Source organism: Emericellopsis atlantica (assembly GCF_019669845.1).
Source record: "Emericellopsis atlantica unplaced genomic scaffold F5Z01scaffold_28, whole genome shotgun sequence".
Lineage (NCBI taxonomy): Eukaryota > Fungi > Ascomycota > Sordariomycetes > Hypocreales > Bionectriaceae > Emericellopsis > Emericellopsis atlantica.
Window position 1 is genome coordinate 151,854 of NW_025764730.1, and position 15,322 is coordinate 167,175.

At 55.6% G+C, this 15,322-nt stretch overlaps 4 protein-coding genes across 4 annotated transcripts; 2 read left to right on the forward strand and 2 right to left on the reverse strand.

Moving 5' to 3' along the window:
• The first annotated feature begins 967 nt into the window (after positions 1-967).
• On the forward strand, positions 968-5,058 carry F5Z01DRAFT_290249 (hsp90-like protein). Its single transcript, XM_046258804.1, has 3 exons — positions 968-1,569; positions 1,664-4,238; positions 4,289-5,058. The coding sequence occupies exons 1-3, from the start codon at positions 1,242-1,244 to the stop codon at positions 5,034-5,036; spliced, it is 3,651 nt and encodes a 1,216-aa protein (XP_046115211.1). The 5' UTR covers positions 968-1,241; the 3' UTR covers positions 5,037-5,058.
• Positions 5,059-6,214: 1,156 nt separating this feature from the next.
• On the forward strand, positions 6,215-8,953 carry F5Z01DRAFT_627886 (copper amine oxidase; the record flags this gene model as incomplete). Its single annotated transcript, XM_046261563.1, has 7 exons — positions 6,215-6,507; positions 6,569-6,896; positions 6,952-7,369; positions 7,421-8,057; positions 8,110-8,285; positions 8,343-8,553; positions 8,614-8,953. 7 exons carry the CDS (start codon positions 6,215-6,217, stop codon positions 8,951-8,953), a joined length of 2,403 nt encoding a protein of 800 aa, XP_046115212.1.
• A 98-nt stretch (positions 8,954-9,051) lies between these two features.
• On the reverse strand, positions 9,052-13,382 carry F5Z01DRAFT_290198 (ubiquitin carboxyl-terminal hydrolase-domain-containing protein). Its single transcript, XM_046258801.1, has 12 exons — positions 13,193-13,382; positions 12,951-13,058; positions 12,718-12,893; positions 12,544-12,670; positions 11,908-12,494; positions 11,441-11,857; positions 11,141-11,391; positions 10,947-11,086; positions 10,786-10,890; positions 10,334-10,736; positions 10,067-10,280; positions 9,052-10,018 (listed from the first exon to the last, which is right to left on the reverse strand). Exons 1-12 carry the CDS (start codon positions 13,211-13,213, stop codon positions 9,151-9,153), a joined length of 3,417 nt encoding a protein of 1,138 aa, XP_046115213.1. The 5' UTR covers positions 13,214-13,382; the 3' UTR covers positions 9,052-9,150.
• A 300-nt stretch (positions 13,383-13,682) lies between these two features.
• F5Z01DRAFT_290535 (uncharacterized protein) lies at positions 13,683-15,003 on the reverse strand. Its single transcript, XM_046258806.1, has 2 exons — positions 14,552-15,003; positions 13,683-14,495 (listed from the first exon to the last, which is right to left on the reverse strand). The coding sequence occupies exons 1-2, from the start codon at positions 14,681-14,683 to the stop codon at positions 13,782-13,784; spliced, it is 846 nt and encodes a 281-aa protein (XP_046115214.1). The 5' UTR covers positions 14,684-15,003; the 3' UTR covers positions 13,683-13,781.
• Between the last annotated feature and the right edge of the window lie 319 nt (positions 15,004-15,322).

Sequence of the window (15,322 nt, forward strand, 5' to 3'; positions counted from 1 at the left end):
TATCGAAAGGTAACACGAGAACAATATTTTGGATATGTGTAACCCGGACTTTTCGCCTTTTCCAGCCCGCCAATGGATTGGGGGCTCAGGGGGGGAACTCTGCGCGTCAGCTGCTCCATACTTAAAAGCAATATTGGAGGAATGGCTACTTGCTGAGCCGAGGAGGCGTTTACTACCTGGGCCACAAAGATCACGAGGTCATCATTTGGCACAGGCTCGCCCGTATCTGGTATGTAAGTAGTCAGTGTTGGGCCGTCGATCTTTGCGCCTCGCCGGTTCTTTGGATGGGGTTCTCCAATGAGATAGACCTTCACGCTACTGTACCGGCGGCGTGGCTTGCTAGCGGATACAACCCGAAAAGGGTCAAGGCCTCCCGAGACAATGTCGCTGTGTTTTGCAGAAGCGCCTTGCCAGCATGTGACACTTGGAGGCGTCGTCTGTGAGCACGCAGGTGTTTGATCGTTTGTGTGCAAATAGTCCACAGATATGCTACAACAATGCTCCAATAGCTGCTACCTCTCAGAGACCCCTCTCACGTCCATTTGGGCGTTGCAAGATATGTTGAAATTGGTCTGATTGCGATGTTGCATGCTTGCGTCCATGCATACACTGGCTGTATCGGGTAGGCCATTGCTTGGAGAGGGTGTCGCGGGAGGGCACGTGCCGGACAAGCAAGTCAGCACTCTCTTCATGTTGTATGGAACTTTGAAATGCTGCTGGAAATTGGAATGCCAGATGCGAGCTTGGTCTTGTTGGCAATAGCTTGCCAAGAAAGAGTTGGTCGGCAAAGGAATTCCTTCGTGGAGTCCTGGAGCCCTGGTCACTCACTAGATCATCACGATCTCGATGCAACGCTGCAGCGGGTGGGATGATCTGGGACTTCTGTCTGGTCAGCGCTGCACAGCAAAGCTTGCGTGCCTGGTTTTGAGCCTCGCTTCTTTCTGGTGCACCACTAGCACACTGGCGGCGCTATTCTTGCATTGGTGACAGGGCGCTAACAAGTGCGCGGGCCTTGAATCGGGATGCCGCGCGAAAAAAACGAGCACATATCAGCCAGCAGATATACACAGATGCGACAGCAGTCCAGTCCGGTCCAGTCCAGTCCAGTCACCATGACGCACCGCCGCTTCGAGACAAGCAAGCCAAGGCCCTCACAGTCCAGTCCTCGCGGCTGATTCCGATCGTCCTCCCACGTTCATGTTCGCATCTATCACCGCGTCCCAGGTCCACGTCCACGCACCATGTCCAGCGCGTTGGATTCCCAGCGAGAGCGCGAGGTCCAGCGCTACCTGCAGAGCTGGCAGGTCGCCCAGGGCTCCTCGCTCACCGTCGCCCAGAACATCAGCAGCATCGGCGCACCGACGGACCATGCCGACTTCACCCCCAAGGCGAGCTCGGACAAGGCGCTCACGGCCTTTGCCCAGCTGGCCGTCCTGCGCCTCAACGTCAAGCGAGCCATGGTGAGCCTCATCGACCAGACCTCACAGACCATCCTCGCTGAGGCCACGCGCAACCTCCGCCTCGGCACCCACGACCCTGCCGGCCCCGACAAGGACAATGAACTGTGGCGTACGTACAGGTACCCGTCCCGACAGACAGGCAGGCAGACGAGGGGCGATGGCTGCGTCGACTGACTGACTGGCTAACCTGTGCAATTCTCTAGTCGGCACCGCTGTCCTCTCACGCCCCGACGCCATTTGCGAGCACTGCTTGACCAACACATGCACAGGCCGCGACCCCAACGGTCGCTCATACACAGCGCCCGGCCTCGTCGTGACGGACTGCCGCCTCGACGGTCGCTTCCACACGCGCCCCTACGTCGTGGCCGAGCCTGGCGTCCGCTTCTACGCTGGCGTACCCATCATCTCGCGCCACGGACACAAGATTGGCGCCTATGCCGTGTCCGACGACAAGCCGCGCGATGGGTTGACGGTGGACGAGGTTCAGTTCATGCAGGGTATCGCGCAGGCCATCATGGATCATCTGGAGTGGGCGCGGGATCGCGTGGACCGCTTCAAGGGCGAGCGCATTGTGCGCGGACTGGCGGCGTTCATCGAGACCTCGTACATACAAGGCGGCGACTCGGAGAATGGCAGAGAGGGACAGCCATCCCGGCCGCCTGAAATGTCGCAGGGTGGGAGGAGACGCCCCATGTCGAGGGCAAGCTCCTATCAGCGTGCCGATGAACTCGTCAACGGAACCGTGCCGCCATCTCAGCAGCAGCAACGACAAGCGCCTGCTGCTGCTGCTGCTGCCTCCTTGCCGCCATCCTCGGGCACGCAGAAAACGCCGCAGCAGAAGTCAGATGACATGTCACACATGCTGCATCGCGCATCCGAGCTGCTGCGCACATCGACCCTGGCCGACGGCGTGGTCCTCTTTGGCGCGACAGCCACCAACGCCAAGCAGTTGAGCCGTGCCCTCCGCTCGGGAGCCCTCCAGTCGACAGGCGGCGACGATGACGACCTCTCGCTCCCGGTCACGTCGGGGTCGGAAGGTGTTGGCTTTGACAGCTCCGACTCGGACACGCTGCCCACATCAAGGCCATGCAAGCTGCTCGCATACTCCCTGGCGGATGAGCGTGCTCGCGCGGCCATCGACCAAGGATCAGCCCTGTCCGTCGGCACACTCGAAAAATACTTTACCCTCTTCCCCAAGGGCAAGGCGTTCTCCTTTACAGCCGAAGGCGCAGGCGTGTCGTCGGAAGACGACAGCGCGAGCGACAGGGAGCCCCAGATTCACAACATGCGTCGCAAGGTCCGGATGGACCACAAGGAGCTCCTCAAGAAGATACCAGGGGCCAAGGCGGTCATCTTCGTGCCTCTTTATGACTATACGGAAGATCGACTCGCAGGTGGCTGCTTCCTGTGGACCTCGGTCAGTGGGCGCCTCATGAATCTCGACGACGACCTGTCCTATCTCCGTGCGTTCGCCAACAGCATTATGAGTCAAGTGGCGCGCATCAACACGCAGAAGAACGAGGCGGCCAAGACGACCTTTATCGCCAGCATGAGCCACGAGCTGCGCAGCCCCCTGCACGGCATCCTCGGTGCCGCGGAATTCTTTCGCGATACGCAGCTCAGCTCCTACCAGTCTGGTCTCATCGGCTCCATCACCACTTGTGGCAAGACTCTGCTCGACACATTGAACCATGTGCTTGACTACAGCAAGATCAACCGGCTAGGTCGCATGCAGCTAAGGCGAAATGCGAAGCAAAACAAACTACTCAAGCTGTCCACCGACTCGCTCGACAGCTTGAACATCACGGCTGCCGTGGACCTCGCCGTCCTGGTGGAGGAGGTCGTAGACGCCACGTCGGCGGGTCACACATTCAACAGGGCGCCGGACGCAGGACCCGTGCCGGGGCTCGTCGGCCACCAGAGCCTGCTGCACGGGGATGGCAGCCCAGGCACGGAGCCTGCGGGGAGTTCGGCGGTCGTGCTGCTGGACATTTGTCCCCGAACGTCGTGGATGGTGAGGACGCAACCGGGCGCCATCCGCCGAATCATCATGAACTTGTTTGGCAATGCACTCAAGTACACCACGCAGGGATCGGTGCATGTGTCGCTCCGAGGGAAACAAAGTCCCGACGGGTCCAAGGTGGATGTCCTGCTGAAAGTGGTGGACACGGGGAAGGGCATGTCCGACGAGTTTCAGCGAAACCGACTCTTCCTCCCATTCAGCCAGGAGGATTCATTTCAACCGGGCACGGGACTCGGTCTGAGCATTGTGAAGCAGATTGTCGACTCATTGGGCGGAACTCTCGAAGTGCACTCTGAGCAGCACAAGGGCACAGAGATCACCGTTCGTCTTCGTCTGTTGCCGGTGGCCGAAGATCCCTCGGTGGCCCAGGACGATGTCATCCAGTCCGTTCTGAAGCGCGTCCGTGGACGCCAACTGACACTGCTGACCGGCCGACCCGACTCTCCACGGACGCAGCAGCAACTTGAACAAGCCGATCAGGTTCTGGCCAAGACCTGCTCCAGCTGGTTTGGCATGAAGGTCGTGAAAGATGGGGAGGCGGGTGCGTCAGAGGCCGACTTCTACCTGTACTCTGAACCACCGTCACTGGAACTGCTTGAGCAGCGTTTGCAAAAGTCCGGGCTGGAGCCCAAGGTGGACAAGAAAGTGCCCTTTATTCTCGTCTGTCAGAACGCAAAAGAGGCCATCCAAATCTCACAGAACCAGACAAAGTTGCTGACGAGCATGTCCGAGATTGTGGAGGTGATCCCACAGCCGTAAGAAAGCCCTCTCGCCCGATGACTTGAAATAGCTAACATGAGTATAGTTGTGGACCGCGGAAGCTGGCTAAAGTCTTTGCCCAATGTCTCCTGATGGCCGATGCCAAGTCAAGTGTGGACATGGAGCAAGAAAAGGACGCCCATCCACAACCCGTGATCGAGCAACCGCCTACCGAGACGCCCAAAGACGACGCACCTGTTCCCGAAGCACAGCCTGCACAAGCCGTCGACGGATCGGATCCGCGGGCAGATCAGCCTCCATCATCAGGACTTTTTGGCCTAGCCTCCCCTCCGCCCTTGAACCCAGGAACGCCAGCCCTTGGCGATGGAACAGCCTCCTCGTACCCGATCCCCAAGACCAATGAACCCGGACCGACCGACAAAGCACCACCACGTCATGTGCTCATTGTCGACGACAACAAGATCAACCTCCAGCTGCTGGTCATGTTCATGAAAAAGTGCGGCTTCTCCTACGCAGAAGCCGAGAACGGGCAGGAAGCCCTCGACAGGTTCACCGAGGCGTGCATCCCCGCGTCGCAGACGACGGGGCCCGGCCGGCGACGGTTCGACTATGTCCTCATGGACATTAGCATGCCGGTCATGGACGGCCTGGAAGCGACCAAGCGGATCCGCGAGTTTGAGCGCGAGAACAGTCTGCCGCAGACCAACATCATTGCGCTGACCGGTCTGGCGAGCGCAGATGCGCAGCGCGATGCCGAGTCAGCCGGCGTCGACGTCTTCATGCCGAAGCCTGTGCGCTTTGCTGAGCTGAAGAAGCTTGTGAATCCGTCATAGGCTGCGCGAACCCTGTCACAGGAAACCGGGCAGGGCAGATCCATCAAGGCGCATTCCATGTTTGCTGGCCTTCAACTGCCGGCGCTACAAACCCATTGCTATTGGCCTTGGAGACGATGGTCCGATCTTTGCGGCGATGAAAGCCCAGACATGATCTATAACCAACGCCGCCCTGGCAGCTCGGGAGCCTTGCTTCTTTAGGTTCCTCTGGGCCAGGCCTTGTGCGCAAGACCGGCATGCACGTCTCACAGCCCCGGGGATTTTGCTGCATCTCGCAGCCACTCGATACTTCATAAAGCATCGGGAAGCCGGCTCTTCTAGCCCAGGGAGATCCTATACGCATCAGCAAGGCAAACAACGGCTGACTGCTGCCACATGCGCCTGGTACACGTTACCACTGTGAGTTGTTTAATTCACGTTGCTGGGTCTCATTGGGGGAGACGGAATGCAACCAAGATTTCGTCATAGATGCATGTGTCCATGTCCATGCAGGAGTTCGCCGAGCATCGGTCCTGGCCAGCGATGTGCCGGTCCTCGCCATGGACAGCCACGGACGCCGTGAGGTAGCATGGACCAAAAAGCGGCAGTCTACACCTCAGCAGTAGCACTCAACTCACTAAGTAGAAGATAGACAAATGTACCGGAGGCTTGTCCTTCCGGAGCATTACTGGACTCCACGCGGAAATTTTTGCCGGTGCGCATGGAACTATTGCCCAGCCATGCGGCCATGTCCAGGTTACCTGGTGCACAAAGCTGCTCGAACCCCAGCATCTGGCTTTCGCCCCGATTCATAAAAGCAAGGCAGCGTGTAGACTGGTCTCGTTATTGGTCCGCGGGGAAAAGACGACTGCTCACTTTGGGGATGCGGGCATGCCTCATGCATCTCAGCCGCTCAGCCCCGGGCCCCTTGCGCATAGTACTATTCAACTTTTATTTACGTACATACTATCTCGAGCCGGGCCGTTATGCAGCTAGTGCCTTTGCCAATATTTGCAGGATTCATGCGGTAATGATTGACGTGCCGCGATGATCGAGGCGAAACCACGGCTGCAACTTGATTTCCTGCCTCGATCAACGTCCTCGGTGCTTTCTTAAAAGAACTGCTGTGCCACTTCTCTGCAAATGGCTGTTTCCCAGGACTCATCAGCACCAGCATTTCAGTCTTACCAGGAGCGAATATGCGGTTCATCATCTGCTGGGAGCTATGTCTTCTGGCAATATCGCCTTATGTAGCCGCACGACCTGGTCTTCCAGGACCGGCTGCGCGTGTACACTCTCTCCGTCATCCTGCTCAGCGACACGATGGTAACGGCGCCTCGAAGCATGCTTGCGAACCCCCGGAGAATGTTGCCATCAGCGCGCCAAAGAGGAACATCTTCCAGACCCTCACGGAGCAGGAATATGCCGATGTTACCGCGTACCTCCACGAGCAGAAAGAGCTCAACCTCACGGCAATAGTCAACTCAACCTCGTGAGTCCTGTCCAGTTCACGATTGACCAGGCTAGACCACAAAATGGCTGACTATGGGCAGATGGGACAATGTCATTGTGACCATGGACGTGTTGCAGCCCAACAAGACGGATGCACTGGTCTATCTCGACCAAGATGGGCCCCCTCCCCCTAGATTCGCCCGAGCAACACTGCAGTTCAATTCACAGGAGCAGCCATACCTTCAGGAATACATGGTTGGACCCTTGCCTCTGAGCGATTCGACGGCGCACTATGAGGAGCTCAACTACATGTTTACATCTGGTCGAGGCCGGACGAACGTGTATAATGCTGACGGCGAAGCCATCGCTTTGTTCAACCTCGAGGTGGGAAAGGATATCAAGGATATCACACAAAGGCTTCTCAACGGCGTAAGAATGATTGCTCTCACGCTCAGGAGGATCTCTCGGCTGACCATTCTCAAAGACCGCTACGGGAGCAGAAGATGACAATCTACTGATCGCCGGCAGCGACCCCCTCATGCACATTGGCGACAGGGTCTACCAATGGAACGAATTCTACTCTGCGCACACTGGCGAGTTCTTCTCGGAAACCGTGTTGCCCACGAGCCTGCAGTTTAAGGTGGATCTCACCGGTCGTGATCCCTCCAAGTGGTCCGTCGTCGGCTGGTACTACGATGGCCACTACTGGCCTTCCACCGCCGAGTTCAAGAAAGGGGTCGAGAGTCTTAAACGAACGCCAGGTCCGGTTGTCGATGGGCCGTGGACCTCGACCGACCATGCTGGGGAAAGCCTTCCCCGCGACAATCTATATCCCCCCGTCTCAGTGCAGCCAGACGGGCCTCGCTTTGGCGTCGACATGAAGGAGAACTATGTTGAGTGGAGTCCGTCTTGATGAAATGTCCGAGTCCCCCTTCCTGGCTGATCATGTACAGTGGATTTCACCTTCTACATCTCCAACCACAAGGATGTTGGCATGCAGCTCCACGACATCCGATACAAGGGCGAGCGCCTCGTCTACGAGCTGGGCTTGCAGGAAGCCATGGCCCACTATGCCTCCCTAGACCCTCTCCATGCCAACTCGGCGTATCTGGACACAGGGTATGGTATAGGCACGAGTCAATGGAACCTGGTAGACGGCTTCGACTGTCCGTCCCACGCCACGTACCTCAACACGACGTTCTACATTAGCGAAACCACATATGTGCACCCCAACAGCCTGTGTCTCTTTGAGTACGATACGGGATACCCCATCCAGCGCCATTTGACAGGGACGTACGTCTCAGCTACAAAGAACATTGCCTTTATCGTCCGCGCCGTGTCGACAGTGGGCAACTACGACTATCTCTTCGAATATGGCTTTCATTACGATGGGTCAATCACCGCCACTGTTCGAGCCTCTGGGTACATCCAGGGAGCCTTCTGGTCAGGGGACGATGGATACGGCTTCCACATATACGACAACTTGTCAGGCTCGATGCATGACCATGTCATCAACTTCAAGCTGGACCTGGACATCAAGGGGAGGAACAACAGCCTGCTCAAGTCCGAATTTGTCCCAAAGACGCAAGTGTAAGGATTGACGCTTCAAGCTCCCCCCGAGCCAGGCACTGACAAGAATCAGCTACCCATGGTCCGAGGGGCGTAGCATCAACACCATGCAGGTAGAGCATACGTACATTACAAACGAAGACGACGCCAAGATCACCTGGTCCAAGAACGGAGCTGCCTCGTATGCCGTCGTCAACAAGGATGCGCTCAACAAGTACGGAGAGGCACCTGGCTACCGCATCTTCCCAAGTATGCCCACCTCCTAACCATAGTCCCCCGGGGAGACTCTGCTGACATAGACTCTAGACAGTGGCAGCACTGCTTACTTGACCGTGCAGTCATCCTCCGCTCTGGGGAACTCCATCAACTGGGCCACCCACAACCTGTACGCTCTCCAGCATCACGACACGGAGCCCAAGAGCGCGTACGCATTCAACAGTCATGACCCGCACAACCCAACCGTGGACTTTAACGAGTTCTTCAACGGAGAAAGCCTCGAACAGGAGGACATTGTACTGTACGCATCCCCCTCTTCCCCCCTCCCCCTACAAGTCAGGCAGGGCAGGACACTGATTAGAACGTTTTTGATAAGATACTTCAACCTAGGCACGCACCATCTCCCGAACACGGCAGATCTGCCCAACACGGTCACCACCACGGCCATGTCATCCATCGCCATTGCGCCACAGAATTACTTTGCCGGCGACGTCTCACGCCGCACCATTCACGGCGTTCGGCTGTCGTTCGACGAGACATCCACCATCACCGAGAAGAACATCTTTGGCACCCAGCAGCCAATGTGCATGTACGACTTGAAGAAGGCTGCGCCTGATCTGGACACCTTTGTGGGAGAGTTGCAGATTCCCAAGTTCCCGTGGAACCCCAGCGGTAGCTTGCAGACCAACCCCGGGGGTTAGTTGGAAAGCCAGACCATGGACGGGGAGGATGCGCGTTGCTCTAGTATTGATCTCAATGTGGCAGCCAGCCAAGCACACGAGCGTGTGAGCACTTCACTTCAATACAAACCATGCCGTTCTGAATATGTATGCCATTGCTAAAGCACTACATTGACTATTCGTCTGTTCATCAAACTCACCCGTGTTCGCTGACTACCTTATCTCATTGGCGACCCTTTGCCAGGCGTCCAGCTCAAAGTCCCTCCAAATGCCGAACCAGGGACGCTGGCCGTCAAAGAGCCCGAGTCCCTCTTAGGAGTCGTCGGCGGGCCAGTTGAGCCCTCTGCTGGCAGCGGCGGTGTGTCCGTTCTTTGGATCCCTTGACCCTCCTTCCTCGGCGGCTTGAAGTTAACATCCCGACCGACTCGGTATATGTCCAGTAGCATCTGGTCTAGAATCCCTGCGTCCTCAAACTCGAGGAATTTCCGGTACAACTTTAGTGCCGTCCGTGAATCCTCAATCGAGTCGTGTGTCTCCAGCTGAATGTCCTCCTTGAGCAGATACCAAGCCAAGAATGCGAGGGAGAGCCTGCGAAGGCGCGCCTTGAGGAAGAACAAGTCGATGGTGTCAATGACCTGCACCTTGGGTACATGAATGTTGATGACGCGAAAGTCCTGCTTGAGGCCGTGGCCGAGAAACTTGCAGCCAAGGTTGAGCAAGATCCAGAGCTTCTTGTATGCCTTTTTCAAGGACAAAATGCAGTGGTTGGCCACGCGCGGATCGAGATCCTGCTGTGTGATACCGGAGTAGGAAGTGAGGTAGTCGACGATCGGCTCTCTGATAGCAATGTAATCGTCGATAAACGGCTTTCCCTCGTCTTGACCCTGCCCGCGAACGACAGATACACGAGCCAGGGCGTATACTATTGGGCGGATCGTCTCTCGCTCGCCATCCGAGTTCATTTCGATCTCTGGCTGTCGTACAGCAACGAATTCGGTGTCAAGAGCAATAATCGTGCCGGGGCCTGGAGCCTCCGTGTCTGGGTTCAGCACCTGGTACGTCTTGGTAGCTGGATCCGCGTTAGGACTAGCAATAGTCAGTGAACGGTTCACACACGCATGGTACTGTTCATACTTGAAATCTTGGTACAGCAACGAGGTGTCGAGCGCTGTTTTCCATGAGGTGTCCATCTGGTTATTGGCTTCCTTGACTTGGAACGCCAGCACCGATGGCAACTTCCACGCGGTGTTGAATGTCAGAGCCTCCTCGGCAGTCACCGAGCGTACGAGAAAGTCGTTGAATAGATGCCACTTGCTTTTGCCGGGGTCAGTGGGTTCAGCGTGGGCAACTGTAACACGTAAGCTTCGATCGCTCGCTAGAGCATCCATAGGGTTGCCGTACCATTGATTACAGACACAAGATGAGGCTTCTGTGCCTGGCCGTTCTCAATGTTGACGGCAGCGCCTACAAGAGAGTAGACAGTTATGTTATGTATCCCCCTCTGCAGGTGCAGTTTGAGGTCTTCGCCCTCGTAACAGAAGAATTGGCCTTGCTCCACTATGATGCCAATTTCTTCCGGGAGCCAGCCCGGAGTCGCCCAGAGCATCTTGTGCTCTTGGCTCGTGATGGTGGTATTCAACATCAAAACTGCTGGTATGTTGTGCACAGTCTTCCTAGTTGCTATCGTTTGGTATCTCTGGCACCGACTACACCAGCCCTTGGACGTGGTCTCGCGCTCTATGCTGTGTTTCAGCACCTGCGAAAAGGTGATCCGTGGGGATTTGGCATTGCGGCCAGGCGCTTTCTGCTCCCTCGTCAGCCGACTCAGCGAGTGATACAAAAGCGAGACTTACCAAAGAGGGGTACATCAAGTCGTTGACAAACGTCGCCGCGGGCCGAGTGTATTCGCTCCTACAGTTCATACATTTGATCGAGCTCGTGGCGTGTGTCGTTAGCATCTGCTACATATCAGCATCCAACCGGAATCTTCAACCTTGCCGGCAGGTCCCCTTACCTGCTCCATTGCCGCTGGGTTCGGTGACAATGGTTTATAGTCTTGCGCGAACCGATCAAGCAAGAAGCGAGTCAAGCCCTGGAGCATGATATTGACCGATGTGTTGTGCGGGTCCTCCTCCAGCAATCCCAAGGCACCAGCTGGGAACGTTAGCGCCTGAAACGACCTACAATCAACGTAAGGGCTCATCATACCTTGCGGATAGTTGCTCAACGTCTTGAGCAAGTTCGTGGCCTGACAAATCGAGCCCTCGGCTTTCTCTAACATGTCGAACAGGAACCCAAGTTCGCAGAGTAGGCACAGTTCTCCGACACATGCAGTCGCAGCATGTTGGAGAGCCAAATTGCGTACAAGAGGCGTGAAGTGCAGGATTTGTAGCAACGCGTTAGCATAGGAATTCGAGATGTGCGTCTCAAGACCGGAGTGCCGCGTCTTGTTGTAGAATCTACTATGTGTCAGTTTTGATCTCCGCAATCTGTGAAGGAACAACTTACCCAAAATCGAAATCATCCACACCGAACTTGCTGTACTTGATCTCGACACTCCGATACATCACCGGCACCTCTGCTTTCTTGCTGTCTATTGTCATGTCCCCGAGTGGACTGGCAAGGTCTTCCGCCTTATCGTCCCCGCCGCCAATGGACTGGGCTGACTCTCTCGCCTTCTCGCTGAGGAATTTGGGTGCTTTGAGGCCCGTCTTGCCCTGCTTCTCAGAATCCCGTGTAAGCTCAACTTGGTTTCGCCGCAGCCCACGCGTGTTGCGGCCGTAGAGACCAAAATCGCTTGGTTTGAGCGAGGCGAGGAACTGTGGATCGTACTTGACGGGAGGTGCGCCTACATCGCTGACATTCTCCGGCCAGGCAGATGCGAGCAACTCTCGATAGTACGGCAAGCCTATCAGATTCGAGGGCCTTGTGATGGTCAGATATGCGAAGAACGACACGTCGGCGAGTCCACTTACGTATCGGCAGTCCATTCTATCTGTGGCGACGGCTCTTCGGGGGTAGCAAACTCCACAGGTGCCGGCAGATCAACAAAGTGCATCTTGCTGGGTGAGCCCCAGAGATGTATCTGACAGTCGGCATCTGTCAATGCAATCGCTTCTCCGGATGGTGCGACGTCGAACATGGCAAGGTATGTCAGAACATTGGCCTGACGCACATTGCTAGAATTGGGGTTCATGAGGTCAACAATATGTATCTGGCCGCCTTGTGAGACCACTATGCTGGTTGTCAGCATGCGAGGGTGCATGCGTACGTACGCAGCCCCGGCTGGAAAGGGAATTGGTGGCATGGAAGACATTTGCTTGATGTCAAAGACATTGAGAAAAGGGTCCAGAACATAGTTCTGACCCTGGCGTAGTGAGTAACCGCACGTAACTATAAAGTCGTGCTGCGCGTCCATGTCGCTGATCAGGGCCGAGTGGGCGTTCCATGTCCTAACCACTGCAAAGCTGATCGGGTCAAGTAGGTGGACTGATCCCGTCTTTGTTGCCGCACAGATGTACCTCCCGCGGCGCATTATCGTGTAGCGGTGTTCCGTTGGTATCTTGAACCTGGTGAGCTGAAGTTCCCGGCCCCGAGTCTCGTCGACCTACCTGCTTTGTGACCTCGCCCTTATTGAGGTCCACAACCAGCATCACCTCCTGCAGGCCTGCCAGTAACACTTCAGCGGTTCCCTTTGATGTGAAGCTCATGCATTTCAGGTCCTTCATGTCAGGGTGTCTGCCGCGTGTCAGCGTCTCCACGAGGGCTAGAGCAATCACCCTCACCTGATATGCCATTGCGGGAGTCCCCTCCGTATCGCCATATGCAGGTCCTTGGCTCCCAGCGCTATCACACCTTTGTCGTTGACCAGAATTTGTCGCACTGGTCCTTCCGTCGCTGCATGCGACCTGAACGAGGTGTACCGCTGAAGTTCTGCCCCATAGAAAGAGGTGACGCGACCCTAGGCGCGAGGTTCAGTATGCTTTTCGCATCCCATATTCGCCCTGATCCCACATACATATTCATTGCCTGTCCACAGAAGCTCTTGAAGGTTGTCGAAGGTCATGGTTGACACGGGAGTCGGCATCGCATGGAGGTTCGGTGGAGGGAACGGGACCCGGGCAATCTACCGCGCCAATTGCTTGGTTAGCTACATGATCCCCGGAGTTCGAGATAGTGTTGACAGTTTCCGGTCTGCTGCGGCTCGCGAGACATCGCTCGCCAAGCAGTCGCCCGCTTTCTTGTGGTAAATCCACTGACCTCGTCCCAGTCTGCGTCCATGGTGACGTCGTGAGGCTTGTCCAGAGCCTCATGGTTTGCTGCAGAAATATATACTAAAGCCAGGAAGTCTCAAAGAGACGATAGGCAATTCGTAGAGTCGCGCACCGGCGAGTATAGTGTGTTGCGCTTGTATGGAAGTTTTATTGACAATCGCAACAAACAGCTGCTGCATCCCCGACGTGACGCGAGGGGCAGTCACGGTGGGGAGGTACGCGCGCATGAGCTGTCATCGTAGGCCGATAGTACACTAGCACCAACTGTGTTCAGAATGGCCCGAATTTGTTCCAAGCCAGATGAAATTGATTCTTCGAAAGTCTTGGATGAGCTTCCGCAAGTTCTTATTTGATTTGAACACTATTTTGATTTCATAATTCTTGTCTTTTACCAAGAGAATAGCAGAAGTATGTGCCGCTGGCGTTAGCGCTCTAGCTACCATAGTTGGTGTTTCGGAGCATTCCCCCACTATTGATGCTCTTGAGCAGGGCGACATCGCGTCAACGACAGCCCGTCCCTGGATGAGGACGATCTGTGCCAATGGATGCGACAAGATCGGCATGGTGCACCCGCGTTATCTGTGAGGTATTTGACGGATCGTGAATCTCATAGGCACGACACCAGGCTCTATACCTGGCAATTGGTCGGATAAGGAGCCATCTTGCTGCGATTCCACATGCCACCGGGTGGACGTTAGCTTTCCTACCTCATCCCACAACTGTTGAAAGGTCCTCTGATCGTGCAGGAAAGGTTCTGCCCGCGGCGAGTTGCTCGCTCGAAATACTGCGGGTGACTTATTGTTGGAAATCACTCCAGCATGCCGGCCAATTATCGTCGCATTATGTGTCCCTGGTTTGAAGAAGCCCACAAGGCGCTTGCCAATGTAAAGTTGCTGCGTCCAGGTGAATAAGTGGAAGAAGCTATCAGCTATCACCACTGTGACCTGCCCCTGGAGTTTGGACAAGCGGTTGTCATCTGGGTCGATCATGTCGCCCAGTACAAAGGTAGCCCCGAGAGTGTACCTGTCGCGAAACATTTCGTATCCGATTTCGATGAGCTCCGAGCTCACGTCTGTCCCAAAGAGTTTGAGCCCAGGCACGCCATCCGATCGCAGTTGCCGCAGGACCTGGCCTAAACCACATCCAAGATCCAGAATCGCTGCCTGACTTTGTGGCAATTTCAGGCGAAAAAGAATCTCTTGATACAGCTCATCATCGCGGTTCATCAATGTGAGAAACTTCCATCGCCCTATTGAAGGCGTCTGCGAAACGTTCCATGCCTTTGCGCGCTGATAACAGGTCAGTAGATGGCAAGAGGTCAATCATTTCTGTCGAGACGACCCACAATATTGAAGAGGTGTTTGTCGATATCATCTTCCGATATCTCACTGTACGTCTGCAGCAGTCCTCGCAGTGCTCCAATTTCGCTAGGGATCCCTGGCATGTAGCTCCAACTCTGCGCTTGGACCAGGTCCATCTCAGAGCCAGCTGGAGGTGTGTGAGAGCATCAAATTCGAGACCTTGACGTGGCAGCTTGTCGTCGCCATGCCTGCTTCTCCCTAATTCAGAGCGTCGTGTATGTAGCTCAGCGCCAAATATTAAACAGGCACAGAAGTCGAAAACATTGGATCTCTCAGTCTCAGCCGTTCGGGCTGCTGTGGGGAGGACTTTCGGACCAGGGTTGCGGTCTTGCGGACAACGGAACGCCCTTTGGGGAGCGTCATGAGTTGATATCATTCGTCAGTCTAACGCCAGCTGCACAAAGGGCTCACAGCAGCACGTCTTCTGCACCGACAAAGAATGAAGTTAGGAAGGTATTAGGTTATGTCGATGAAATGAATACCAAGGAAATTATCTACGGCTCTGGGCCTAGAATTCATCGCACGGCTTTCATCAGCCAGTGTCCATCAGTCATCCCCCCATCTCTTGTTTGTGGCATGACTTTTGTAGTGCCGCAGCTGCCGAAAGAATATGGGTGCAAAAAGACATTGATGGCATGCGTACTCGATTCGACATCAGTTGCCAGAGTGTTTGGCCGATGTGATTGTTGAGAGATAGATTTGTCCAACATGAGCAATCACGGAACGTGATCACCATGCCTCGCCCATTGCTCCAG